The 14,414-nt window shown below is 42.8% G+C and overlaps 1 protein-coding gene across 2 annotated transcripts in view; it reads right to left on the bottom strand.

The window, feature by feature from the left end:
* The window catches only part of LOC117259401 (multiple epidermal growth factor-like domains protein 11), a 221,351-nt gene that overhangs the window by 43,126 nt on the left and 163,811 nt on the right, over positions 1 to 14,414 (bottom strand). For both annotated transcript variants that reach the window (XM_078173119.1, XM_078173121.1), the window contains exons 12-14: positions 11,003 to 11,123; positions 1,551 to 1,714; positions 1,269 to 1,371 (exon numbers count right to left, since the gene is read on the bottom strand). In XM_078173119.1, the coding sequence (XP_078029245.1) occupies positions 1,269 to 1,371; positions 1,551 to 1,714; positions 11,003 to 11,123 (388 nt within the window). The remainder of the gene's footprint in view (positions 1 to 1,268; positions 1,372 to 1,550; positions 1,715 to 11,002; positions 11,124 to 14,414) is intronic.

The following is a 14,414-nucleotide window of genomic DNA, read 5'->3' as shown; positions in this document are numbered from 1 at the left end:
GTCATCTTTAAGTCCTCATCATGTTTCTTTTCCTAACTTACTTTACGTTAACTGTGTAACTGTGTGTTAAGGACGTGATGTGATTCATGGGGCGCACATTTGTAGGATATCCTATGAACTGTTTTATGCGAACATGTAATTTTAGCTCCATGTAACGTGAATAAATCTAATGTATCCCAGGTAAAGTTAATGCTCTTCTGCCTTAACGACATCCATCCATCCATTTTCAATCGCTTATCTGGGGCTCAGGGGCAGCAGGCTGAGCAAAGCATTCAAGACGTCCCTCTCCCCTCTGACGCCCTCCAGCTCCACCCGGGGATCCCAAGACGTTCCCAGACCAGATGAGATATATCATCCCTCCAGTCTGTTCTGTGTCTGGGGCCTACCAGACCTGATCAGAAAAGATTAGAAAAGGCAGTTGGACATGCCAAGAGCACCTCTAACAGGAGGCGCCCAGGAGGATCCTGATCAGATGTTGAACCACCTCAACATGAAGGAGCAGCGGCTCTACTCCGAGCTCCCTCCAGATGTCTGACTCCTCCCCCTATCTCTAAGGCTGAGCCCAGACACCCTACAGAGGAAACTCATTTCAGCCGCTTGTGTCCACGATCTCATTCTTTGGGTCACTACCCAGAGCTCATGACCATAGGTGAGGGTTGGGACGCAGATGGACCAGGAAATCAAAAGCTTAATAATGCAGTTTACTCCTTTTATACCTGCTGATGTATAAAACTAAATGAATAATGTACAATACTAGTTTGGGGCTGAAGGTTTGGTCAAAGTTTTGTAGAGATTTTAAAGACAGACTGACCACATGAACCATTTAACAATCTGCACATCACTCAGAGTGTCCAGTTGGTTTTCCCTGTCCAGAAAATGTGTCTTGGTTTGTCCTCTTCTTCAGTCACCATAAATTCAGCTATTGTCTTTTGATCCACAGATTATTTCACTTTTAAGAGACAGGTGTCGGTCCCTTAAAATGTTCTGACGGTAAAAGGTTACTGAGGATCTTCTCACAAAGCATAAGGGAACACTAACAGCATCATCTGAAGGAAATCGTTATGGTAACTTTATGCAACTGTTTTTATCTGAGGCATCCTTGGATAAGAATTTAAGGGAAACCTTCGTCTAAGTAGTTTTATGCAACCAGGCACTGCTCCTCAACCCTCTGAGCCTGTCTGTCTGTCATTTGGACCTTCGTTCATGTTGGAGCCTGAACTTTGACGCTCACAGCGCGTATCAGTCAAAACAGCGTCTGCATCACTCACCTGTCCAACCTGCAAGACAGCGACAGAAGCCCGTCACTGGATCACAGCCGTTGGCGTTGACACAGTCACATCTCTCTCTGCAGTCCAGCCCGTACCATCCCTCCTAACAACACACAACATTACATCAGTGCACTTCAACACAAACTGTCTTTAAATGACACAACTATAAACAGACAGAAGTAGTATTTATTAACGTAGATTAATCCAAACTCATTTCTAAACCCTTTATGCTGCATCTTTTTATTCAAGTCATAAGACCCAGTGAGGGCTGTGAGCACTTACAGCACACGGTACGTCGCAGTACTCGTCCCTCCAGCCTGGAGAGCAGGTGCAGGTACCGTTGACGGGGTCGCAGGCCGCCCCGTTGGCGCACTGACACGTCTGATTGCAGCCCAGTCCCCAAGCACCACTGGAGCATGGGATGGAGCAGTCCACACCCTGCCAGCCTGGACACAGACACAGACACGCAGCGAAGAACCATCATTCCACCGCTCTTTTTTTAAGATTATTTTTTTGGGCTTTTTGCCTTTAATGAACAGGACAGAGTGAAATGGGGTGAGAGAGAGAGAGCAGGGGGGGTGACACGCAGCAAATGGTTGCAAGCTGGAATTGAACCTGCGACCGCTGCAGCGAGGTATCGCCTCTGTACATGGGGCGCCGGCACTATCCACTACGCTACCGACACCCCAATTCCACCGCTCTTCATTAGAGTCTGTTGTATTTCATATGCACCTGTGAAGCATCTGGTAACTCTGGTTTTTCATCATTTTCCCATCAGTTATTATAAAGCACTTCACAAAGCACTGACTGAGATCAGGAAACACAGTGACAGTACCACATATAAATCGTAAGAGCTGTTCATGAAGAGTCAAAGCCTTCGACAGGCTGTAAACTAGTTGTAAACCATGTTTTTGAGCGAAAACTGAAAGTGTATATACGTGAAATGTTTTCAATAATCCCTGTTTCTATTTGCAAAGGTAATCTGTGTACAAACAGCTCAGAAGAAAATGTTGGCATCGTATGTTTATAATACGTTGTATATTGCATACATATCATGTGAATGTTTCTAAAGTTTCGAAGTATCTGAGCTGTTTAACACAGACAAACAACAAAACCAGCTGTGATCTGGTGAGTCATCGCTGTGCTTCCTGCAGCTTTTAGCCACCAAACGAGGGTGTTTGTCAGAGACATGTTGATATTTTTCCTGCCAGGATTGTGCCCTCAAAACCAGGTATTTTAAGGCAAACATCTTTTCCTCACCATAACCAAGTGTTTTTGTGCCTAAACACAGACACATGTTGAAACATGAAAAATCAAAATATCAGCAACATAATAATGTACAAACATAACATATCTGTGTTTTGCAGAAATGTACAATGCCAACATTTTTTTGGCGATTGGGTCGACACACAACTGCAACAAGTCAGTCTGTGGCCTGGGACTGTTTGAGTGATAATCATACTGTTCACCTTTTTGTCTTCTCTGCATAAATTTGTTAAACTGGAGGTTTGTTTAAAACCTGTTCGTCTAGTTGGTCATGTTTCTGGACCAGTTTGACTTGTGCATAGTGGTATTTAAATCATACACCCAGCCTGTTCACTACATTCTGATACTGCAAGGCCCACCGTCATGAGGGGGTCAAAGGGTACAGATGATCCCGGTCCAAGGCCAAGAGATCATCTTTATATACAATTAAAACACATTTCAACGTGACATCTGATGCTACAGCTCCCTGCAGGTATTGTGAAATGGTGCAGATATACACCAAACATGATACAAACATGAGGCTGATTGCAGTCTGATCAGTTAAGCCAAAGTGCTTCACCCAAAATTAGGAGCTCCTAAAAGAAATGCCTGGCTACAGAGAGAACAAGAAAATAAAAGGAGCAGAGAGGTGACGGACACATGTCTGACAAAAACAATGTTAAAAAGCATCAGGCATGATGGGCAGAGCTGCAGGTGAGAAGTGAGGCAGAGTAGTTTGAGCAAATAAAACCTGCTGTATTGGCTCAGCTTTGAAGCTACAGTGATGACACAGGTGTCAGATTAAACTGGAGGACATAAGGCATCCATTGGTGCCAAACATGTTATGCTATCTTGTTGGAAAGAGGGCCAAATAACGCTCCAACGTTACACTAAATTTTGATGAGGGAAAAAGACACATTGCCATTCTTTAAAATATTTTTTGGGGGCATTTACAGCTTAAGATGGACGGAGGGCTAGGAGAGAGGGAGGGGATGACATGCAGCAAAGGGCCTCCACTTATACGGGCGCACAAAACATCGCCATTTTTCAAAATTATTTCTGCACACTGGGTTTATAAACAGTCTTGTGAAACATAAATTGGGTTTAACTGGAAAACTGAGAGTTGACAGCTGTATACTCTTCACACTGTTTCAGCTCTGCACATAATTTGACCGATATTTGATTAAAGTAATATTTCTTCAGTCAATGTTTGACTTAACTTTTCTCTTCTCATTCATTGGAGGACAATTTCCCTTTTTATTGACAGTACAGCTTAAGATGGGCAGGAAAGGTGGGAGATAGAGGGGGGTGACACGCAGCAAGGGGCCACAGGTCAGAGTTGAACCTGGGTCACTGCAGAGGCCTCAGCGTATATAGGTGACAAACATATCCATGTTCCAAAAATTATTTCTGCACACTGGAGTCTTAGATTACATGAATTGTGTTTGACTGGAAAACTGAGAGCTGATCACCAGATACTTTTTACACAATTTCAGATCTGCTCACTATTTGACCAATATTTCACTAAAGTAGTATTTTTTTAGTCCTGATTTGAACTGATGATTTAAAACTTTCCAGTAATTTCTTCAGTCAATTCAGTAATCACTGGACAATGTTGTCCCCCAGCCCATATCTCTGCTCCCTCACTATGATGGGGGCTCAACAGAGTCATGACTCTTTGCTGTCGTGGCTCCACAGCGGTGGAACGAGCTCCCCTTTGACATCAAGACAGCAGACACACATCCTGCTGACTGACTGAAACTCATCACGTCATTCTGCACCGCGGCCCAAAAATAAAACCAACTCTGTATCTGTTTTTGTTTCTAAATGTTGAACTTGAAGCACTTCAGCAGATTTTATTCTGGCCATTTGCTGTTGAATGTTCTTGATATGAGTCACTCTGGATAAAAATGTCAGCTAATTAAATGTAATGTAAAATTCTCACATCTCAGCAGTTCACTTGGTTCATACATTGTTATAAATGTCAATCAGACTGAAACTATGAACATTTGACTCAAGTTGCAGAAAACTCAAATTATCCTTAAAGAAAACTTCAGTTCCTGTACATACACAGGCGCTCTGAGCATGCTCCACAGTTTCCGCCCCGGGCTTTGACCCGGAAGTCCAATAGCATTAAATGTGTAAGAGAAGAAGAAGCCAGTAACAACATGGAGAAATCTACATCCAGAGCCGTGACTTTTTGGACGGACCAAATGTACAGAGCTGTAAAGTTGTCCACCATGGTAGCAGTCAGCTGCTAGCTAACCGTAGCTAACTTGTTTGTCCATTGTTTGGTCTGTGACGTAATAGGTCAACAGGAAAAAGGTCCAATACTAACAAGCTGAAAGGGGGCATATCTCCACCTATCGTAGAGGAGTCGCACATACTTGGCTCAATAAATTGATTCTCCTCTCATGCTTGTATACTGGGACAAGGACAGTAGGCCAGTTAGATGTCCTCGTCCAGCTGGGACTGTGGCTCCACTTCACTGTGCACGAGTGTCTGTTTCTCTGACTGCTCTGGTGCCTCCCAGCCTACACGCCTGCCGTCAATCAGCTCATCTCCTCTCTGTCTCTGTCTCCCTGCTCTTCCAAAATACCTGCCTGCTATCAGCTCATCACCGCTCCAGTATATCAGCCCCGGCTCTTCTCCGTCTCCATGTCAGATTGTTGACTCAGCTACAGTGCTAGTCTAAATCTCAGGCCTCTCCCGAGTTCATTCAGTGACCTTACTGGTGTTTTTCCTTGCCTGACGTTAACTGTTTCCCCCCGAGTCCCAGAATCATCTGCCTGTTTGCCAGCTAACCCCTGGAGCCTCCTCAGCCTGCCCACGCCACTCACCCTTGTCCGTACGTCCTGACATGTCTGTCTTCACCATCACCCCTCTGCCCTCTGCCTCAGCCAGCCATCATCTTCTCTCCACTCCACCTCCTTTCTCTGGGGTCTCACAATAAATCTTTTACCGACTTCTGAGTCAGTGTCCTGCGTTTGGGTCCAGCGGACTACATCACAACAGGCCGGGGGTGTTTGTTGCATATCAATCCCAGTTCTTTCCTTTTATTTCCTGTCATCTCTGAACTGTGTGCTGTCTAATAAAGGATTTAAAATGTAAATAAGTCTTAGGGTATGTTATTGTTGGAGGTGTTGAACTACAAATCTTTTTAAACACCTGTCCTGTACAGCATCTATCTCAATGATCACTGGCCTTTATCCTGAAGAAGGCAACACGCACCGAAACACTGATCCTTAGAATTAGAAATAAACTACACTTACTGCCCTGTGGTATGTTAATGTTGTAATGCTGTTAGACATTTGTGTCAAGTCTGGTCAGAATTAGTGTATGGATTCTTCAGTTATGGACAAGAACATGTTAATTGAGGTCACAGTGACCTTGGGCCACCAAAATCTTACTAGTTCATTGTTGAGTCCAAGAGGACATTTGTGCCAAATTTGAGGAAATTCCCTGAAGATGTTCTTGAGAAATCATGCTCACAAGATAAGCTGGACCAGGTCACAGTGACCTTTGACAACCAAACTCTAATCAGTTCATCACTGACTCAACGTGGATGTTTGTGTCAAATTTGGGGAAATTTCCTCAAGGCCTTCTTGAGATATTGTGTTCACACAGACTGAGATGTAAGCAAGGTCACAGTAAACCTGACCTTTGACCCTCAAAATCTATCCGTTCATTGATGCGTCCAAGCAGACGTTTGTGTTTCATTTGAAAAAAAAAAAGTTCCTCAAGGTCTTCTTAAGATATCATACTTCCGAGAATTAAATGAACACAATGACCTTGACCTTTGAGCACCAAAATCTAGTCAGTTCATCATTAAGTCCAAGCCAATGTTTGTGCCAAATCTGAGAAAAGTACCTCAGGTAGTTCTTGAGAAATTACTTTCACGAGATGAGATGGACCAGGTCACAGTGATCCTGACCTTTGACTACCAAACTCTTCATTGCTGAGTTTAAGTGGACGTTTTTGCTAAATTTGAGGAATTTCCCTCAAGGCCCTGTTAATCTGTGTTAATCTATCTCAAATCTATGAGTTCATCGATGAGTTTGTGTTAAATTTAACAAAATATTCCCTCAAGGTCTTCTTGAGATATTGCATTCACAAGAATGAGATGTAAGCAAGGTCTCACTGACCCGTACCTTTGAGCACCAAAATCTAGTCAGTTTATCGTCGAGTCAAAGTCGATGTTTGTGCCAAATTTGACATATTGTGTTCATGAGAATGAGACCGACAGACAACCCCAAAACATAACGCCTGTGGCCATGGCTGTTGTTGTTTTTTTTTTAGTTAAGGTTATTTCAGTCATTTTCCAGCTTATAAACCTCAAATACACAAAAGATAAACAAAAAACAAAAACAGGACCCAAAGGTGTCGGCTATAGACTGAGCTTATTAAACCTACCCTTTAAACATTTATTATTTTTGTTTAAATTATACAGAGCAATTTAAGAAGGTGACAAAAACTAAATATATTTACATCATATCGGCCTGTTGTCTGCCCAAATATCCCAAACAACACATCTCATGTCCACGCTGGTGTTCATACTACAGTTTTATATTTGTTAATCATCTTGTGTTTACATCAGTTTTTAAATCTGCTGTGTGTATCACACACTTTCATTTCTGTTTCTGAACTGTCCCACAGTTTGCCTCCACAAACTGAAACACATCTTTGTTCTACACAAATGTTCTGCTCTTTGTTTTTGTGATCACACAGTTTCCTCGCAGCTCATTCTGACGTCCTCTGATTTAAAAAGAACCTCTGGATTCAGTCTGCTGACACGCTGCTCTTTGCTTTGTACGCCAGTGAAGATATTTCAGAATCTACAAGGTCACTAAATTTGTTAGTTTATGGATCATTTATTTGTCTGTTTATGATTCTGATCACTTAGATTTGTGATGTTCTCCCCCCAAACCTCCACACAGTGAGTCATGTGTGGAGGTATGAAAGAATGATAAAAGATACGGAATTCATCTAAGTTGAGAGTGTCTTTTGTTCCAGCATAGTGTGTGATCTATGACAACTCCCAAAAAATGTTTTTCTTTCTATTTTAATATCATTTGTCATAATTTGTGCTTGATAATTATATTTTCCACGTGGAAGCATAAAAACTGTGTTGAAGTCATGAGCCTCCTGATTCCTTTCTTCAACACAAACATTTGTCAAATATTCTTTTGACATGCCGCCCAGCTCGACCCCACGACTCCTTCTGCCTCTTCAGGAAGAAGACATAGTAAATATCAGAGTAATAATATAACTAATGACACACTGAGCTGTACAGTTAATCAGATGTTTGCTAGACACATGTTTGACAATAACTCTTTCTAATCAGGCTGAACTTTTCCTCGCTGAGTTTTCTCGTCAGTCGCTGTGAAAGAAAAAGGAAATGAGGGTTCAGAGGGTGAAAACAGACACCCACTTGTTCCAGCCAAAGCTCTCAGGCCCCTGGCCCCACGCTCTGCCTCAGATGTCTCTCCACTTTAATTACCCATGTGTTCCCCTCCAGCCTCAGTGGCGCATAAATATTTAAGGATGCTGATATTGAGGGATATTAAGGAAGTGAAGTGGGGAACAAAATATGGAACATGGAAAAGTTGTGGAGATCGTTAAGGTGGGTACTTTTACATTTCTGGATGGTCAGGAAGTTTCTCAGGTGAGTTTAGAGAAGAGATGGAAATTAAAATGCTTCAATGACAGAAGTCTAATAAAAAAAATTAAAACTGCTAAAAATTCAGTTATTAAAAAAATGATCTCACAGTTACTCATAAAAACTTTTAAACAGGGCGGCAACTATTGATTCACCATGATTTTCTCACCTAGTCGATGATTAATTTGGTCTAAAAAATCATAATTTCCTGAGGCCAGACCAACTGTTCATAACATGTTTGGCACCAATGGATGCCTTATGTCCTCAAGTTTAATCTGACACCTGTGTCATCACTGTAGCTTCAAAGCTGAGCCAATACAGCAGGTTTTATTTGCTGAACACGAGTTAAAACCCCCAAAGTACAAAGCAGGAAGTCCTCACACTCACAGTAAAGAGCTAAACCTGAGGTACATGTGGCATCTTTGCTCGAAATATTATCTTATTTGCAGGTCGTTTTTTTTTGTCTACAACTAAAGGATTCATCAACTGCTCGTTTGAGCTTTTAAGGAGAGAATAAGAAAGACGAACAAAGAGTTATGAAGGTTAAAATGATGAAATATTCCATATCTTAAAAGATGTTTTTCAGGCAGCTCTGCAGCTCAGACGTGTTTGTGGGACTGAGAACAAAGATGGCTGCAGTTTGCAAAACACCACAGTTACTGTGACTGACAGGTCTGAAACACAAAACTGTAAAAATAAAACACATTTCTGTGCTTTATGGAGATTTTATAGTGAAAAATTAATCAATAATCCCTGTTTGAGGATCTGATGTGTTAATGTGTGAGTTAAAGAGCAAAACAAACTGAAGAGGCCGAGGCGAGTGTGAAGAAACACTTCACATACAGGAGCAGACAGAAAGCAGCGCAGTGAAAAGAGAGACCTTGCTTTGAATAGTCCTCTCTCATCATGATGTGTCATGAACATCTGTTCTACAAACTGCCCGTCTGTTCACTTCCTGTTTACTTAACAGAAGAGTAAGGTGGAAGGAGACGCCCTCCTTAAGAGCAAAGTCAACTTACTGTAAATTTAAAAAATATTTGGACATGAGTTCAGTGTGTGCAGGATAATGGTTCATAAACCAGCACACTGTTGGGAGGAATAAACTGGTGGAGTAGCCCAGTTTGTTGTGCTAGCACAAAAATGAAACTCTTGTAAAGAGACATCAGGTCCCATTACTAGGGCAAACAGCCCCGAGCTATCGTCCCCCATCTTACCCTGATGTTAGCTTCACCTCCCGCCTCATGATCACAGCATGTGTTCAGCCTGCAGTTAGCTAGCTTGTGTCATATTGTTCACAGAACATACTGTTTTTTTTTTAAATTATTCTGATAGCGATGTTAGCCAGTCAGTTAGCCTAGCGTGCTACTACAATAAAGAAAAGCTTTTCGGTCACTAAAACAGGGATTTTTAATAAATGTCTTCTAGGGTGCAGATTTGTCAAAACTCGTGTTACTGTTCATCTGTGTGAACGTGTAAAACACAGCATTTAAAAATGATGATGTGATGTCACTTTGTACACGTTCATTATTGCTTTCTATAACGAGCACCAGACACATTAATCAGTATTCAATAACAGCAGACTATTGATTTGATTTGTTGGCACTGTTTGGTCTAATGAGTGTTTTACACTTAAACTTAGTGTTGCTGCACTACTTCATGGATGACCTCATCCACCTCAGCACCCACCAACAACAACAGTTTTGGATCAGGACAGGTCCGACCATCAGATGGAGGGACGGTTCCCACGGTGGGGTCGTTATCAGTGACGATCGGAGGGAAAACTTCAGCTCATTTAGGGCATCACTCGTATCTTTGAGTAAACTCTTCCGTCCCTTGAATGAACAGGAATTAACGTGACAAGATCTCCAGGAAGTCTCTGTGTGATGAGGTGAATACAGACTACATAGAATTAATAACATTGTCGAGTGCTTGGGGTCGTTGTACGTTCTAGGGTTTACAGAGATATTTTGTAAAACAAAGGTTGTGTGGACAGAATTATTTTCTAAAACGGACGGGAAAAATATCACTTTTAAAAAACATCTGAACACCTGAAGACGGGCCTGAAAAGGGCATTGTAGGTGTTGTAGGTATGTTAGTTGTGTACTTGAGTAAAATTTGAGGTTTTTGTACTTTACTGGAGAGTTCTCACGTCCTGTCACTTTATTCTTTTTACTCCACGACATCCATCATCTGTAACCACACAGGGTCGCTGGGGGAGAAGGGCTGGATCTGAATCCTGGCTGACACCGGGCGAGAGACAGTGCACACCCTGGACAGGTCGCCAGACAATAACAGCAACCGTTCACACTCACATTCATGCCTACGGGTAACTTAAAGTCAAAAATGAATCTGCATGTCTTTGGACTGTGGGAGGAAGCCAGAAAAAAACCCACGCTGACACGGGGAGAACATTCATGCTGTGAGATGACAGCACTAACCACTGCATCACAGTGCTGACCTCCTCTGCTGCCTGTCAGACAGGCATAGACCTGTTTTTATTCCACTGATTGTGTTGAACAGATATAGTTACAGATTACTCTACAGTCTCCTGATACATGAAATCACACAAAAAGCAGAGTGAGTGGCTCCTCATCAAATTCCACCAAAGTTTTCACCATGGTTTTATTTATGGTTCTGACTGCATGTAATGGAGTATTTCTACATCGTTTATTGCTACTTTAACTTCAGTAAATGATCTGAGTACTCCCTCCACAAAATCTATGATTGACTGTGTTTTTGTTTCTGTAAGGGAAACCTGATCTGAGTTCAAGATTTCAGATTAATGAATGAATGATGTGTGACAGTGTGACGCAGGACCACTGAACAGAACCTTCTCTGCAGAAACAGGAGCCTTCGATGTGCGAGCAGGAGATCTCATTGTGGCAGGAGCAGGAGGAGGTGCAGTTGATCCCGTAGAGGCCTGCAGGACAGCTGATGGAGCAGTCGTCACCCTGGACACAGTGGACACACACAGAGACACTGAGGACAGTGGAGAGGCTCACACACCACAGTACGACTGTGGACAACACACACATCACATTTTTTATTGTACCTCAGTTTACCTGCTCTGACTTATTCTGTAAACCACCTCTTGACATGACTTTCTGTTCACCAATCCGACCAAAGGATTAATATCTTAAGAAAAATCAAAATTTTCTTGACATTTTTTTTTTTATTTTAAAGTGATGAGAAATTTACTTTTGCAGTCATTTCTAGACCTTTTCTTACTATTAATTAAGTAACTGGACAAATGGGGGGGTGAAGAAAATATAACACACTTTACACAATTATTACACCCTATATAGTGGACTCAAAGTATCCCACAATGCAAAATGAAAAGAAGTGTACAGGCCACATATCCCATCATGCACTGCACCAAAGAAACAAACTTGATGTCATTTATTAAATTGTATATTGTAAATTTATAAATTGGGAGCGAAGTCTGAATGTAGCGTTGGGTTATCCAGAGCAGCGCACTCTCAGAGTGGCAGAGCGCACTCTGGACACTCTGTCTGTGGAGACGGAGCAGCAGAGCGCCGAGCGCAGTGAATGTGTGATTAACTTAACCGTTGGTTCATTCATGTAGAAATATAACGCTGCGTTTCTTCCACCAACAGGGCTCTCATTTTAGTGTAGAGCGTCAGACTGAATTTACCAACGCACCATGTCAGGTCACTCACTCTCCGGGACCGCCAGTGTTACTTGAATAAGTAAACACTGACCAACGGGACCAGACTGGCCGACCCGTATGCTCTCACTCAGTGGATGGATGATGTCACAGGAAGCCAATCTTACAAAGGAGGACCACACTTGTTTGTTTTGCTATGGAAGCTAACGTTAGCTAATGTGCTAAAAAGTTAGCGTTGCAGAGAAATCCAATCTTCCTCTTAATCCCTCCCCAGTTTCTGATGAGGTGGACATGATAACCCTTAATACACATAACCTTATTCATCCCTACAACAGGAAATACTTTTTCCCTAACCTGATATGAAGTGTGCGCTGCACATGTGAGCATTTTTGATGATGGCCTCCGTCCAGTCCTTTGGTCTTATCACATTTAACCATAGTTGTCTTTGTTTTTGTTGACGGGCAGTGGCGGCTGGTTTTGAGCCATGACTCCTTCTATTCTGGCTCCCAATAACACAACAAGACAAACACATTTTAACACTCCTATGGAGCCTACAGCCCTGTGGGGGAGAGGCAGCTGCACCTCCAGCTGATAAACTGAGGTCACTGTGAGGTATGAAACCTAAAAATGTGACATATTTGTGGTTTGCAGAAACAGCAGCAACATTTTCTCCTGATGACGGTGCTGACAATCCCGCAGCACACCGGCTCATATTTTATAGATATGAAAATGACTCTACACCTGTCAGTCTGCTAAATAAATAAATGTAAAGTGTTGAAGATGTTTTCTTTATTTAAATGTGTTTTCTTTGGCTGCAGTGTGTCGAGGTTTCTCCGACACTAAAGCTCCAGCCTTCCTTCACTGTCTGTGCTTCTTGTATTCTTCATGAGCTGGCCTGTGACTGCGCGCACAGCGTTTGGAGTTTCAGGAATGTCTTTGACTGACAGCTAGTTTTCACCATCACCCCTCCTGCAGCTCAGCTCCAGGGAAACAGCTCCTGCTCGAGTTCATATTTAAATTCATTATAAGCCCACGACTGCATTAAATTTGAGGGCAGAGATGCAGCAAACAAGCCCATGTATAATGGAGGAGAGGGACGATCATCACTGATGGCGTCCCCGCAGAGAGACATGATGTCTACGCTTGTCCAATCAACAGAGGACATGGTCAGACCTGCTAAAAAGACAGCTCAGCATTAGCGGGACGTCTAACCTTCCTCTGCGCTGTAAGCGTGCTGTGAAACAAGCCGCACACACGCTGAACCTCCTGCACGCCGTCCCATTGATCAGGACCTTCAACATATAAACTGTGCTAATTAAAGCTGCCTGCTTCCAACCTGGCGCCTGTAAATTGCTATTAATCTAATATTCACAAAGCCAGCCAAATGTGCAGAGACAGGAGAGAGCAGCCTTATTAAAAAGTTGGTGAATTAAGGACTTAAAAAAAAATCTTTGTTAATAAATAACGTGTGTGGGTCCAACAAGGAAAATCATCAGACTTTCCCGAGAGAGGCCGAGTTTAAACAACTGACCTCTGGAATAATAAATACATGGGGATCAATTCTGATATTAATCATCCAGTTTTCAATTCAGAGAGGTCGTGTGGCAATTTATCAGCCCGTTGTTGTTATTTCTCTTTCCTCAATGACATCATCAGAGCCAGGAAATAAATAAAGTGGGTGCCTTTTCTTCTTAAAACCTGGAGTCAAAGTGGATGCATAGATTTATCGTCTGAACATGGGTGTCAGCTGACGTTCGCCTTATTGACGTCATCGACCTGACATCAAATCAGATGACATTTCTCAGACGGCATTGGTCCATCTGCTGCGTCAGATCAGTTTTTCGCAGGTTAAAAAGCAGAGCTCCACACTGTCGTGCCCTGTCCTCCCAGGGAACATTAGAAAACATGTTTGGTACAAACAGAGATCTTGTCCGGGACGCAGTACACTCACCATCGACACCTCAGGGGACTCACTCTTAAGGGCCCATTCTCCGTCCAACACATTGCTGGATAGTCTGCTCACTCTATGGCCCCCCCACCTCACAGGCCCCAGGGCAACCACACTGTCTGCACTGTCTATATTTACGCCCCTGTATACAGTCAGTGGTTAAATGCAGCAGCAGAGGAGCGAGTTAACATCGACCGTTAGCTGTTAGCAGCTGCAAACTAACAGCTAACAGAGGCTGTAGTGAGTTACAGTACAGTGTTCAACCTCTATTCAGTAAAATGAGTAAAGGAGCATCAGTGAAGAATTTCATCCCTATTAACTGAATCACTTCGATCACATTAATGACCTGATCCTCCATGGACTGGAGGAGCATGTTATCAGGTCAGTGGGCCGTCAGGGTCATAACCCTCTCATAAACTACACACATCAAGCTTCCAGGTGTGAGTGTGTTACTTAAAGCATACCAAGTGTGCAGCACCCATCAGGTCGACATCAAGCCCCAGTAACAGGGCTTCCATGCTGTTCATGTGCGCAGGTTTCTGCTGAGCGTGACGTATTTTCAGTCTCTTCAGTCTCTCTTTATCCGAGGTCACTGGGACACGCTCAGTTAATGAGGACATCCTGTCAAATACGTGGCTCAGCCGAGTTCAGAGGTTTCGATGGTTT

The sequence above is a fragment of the Epinephelus lanceolatus genome, chromosome 2 (genome assembly GCF_041903045.1).
Source record: "Epinephelus lanceolatus isolate andai-2023 chromosome 2, ASM4190304v1, whole genome shotgun sequence".
Classification (NCBI taxonomy): Eukaryota; Metazoa; Chordata; class Actinopteri; order Perciformes; family Serranidae; genus Epinephelus; species Epinephelus lanceolatus.
Note: the sequence above shows the minus strand (reverse complement) of the source record. Positions and strands in the feature narration are given on the sequence as shown.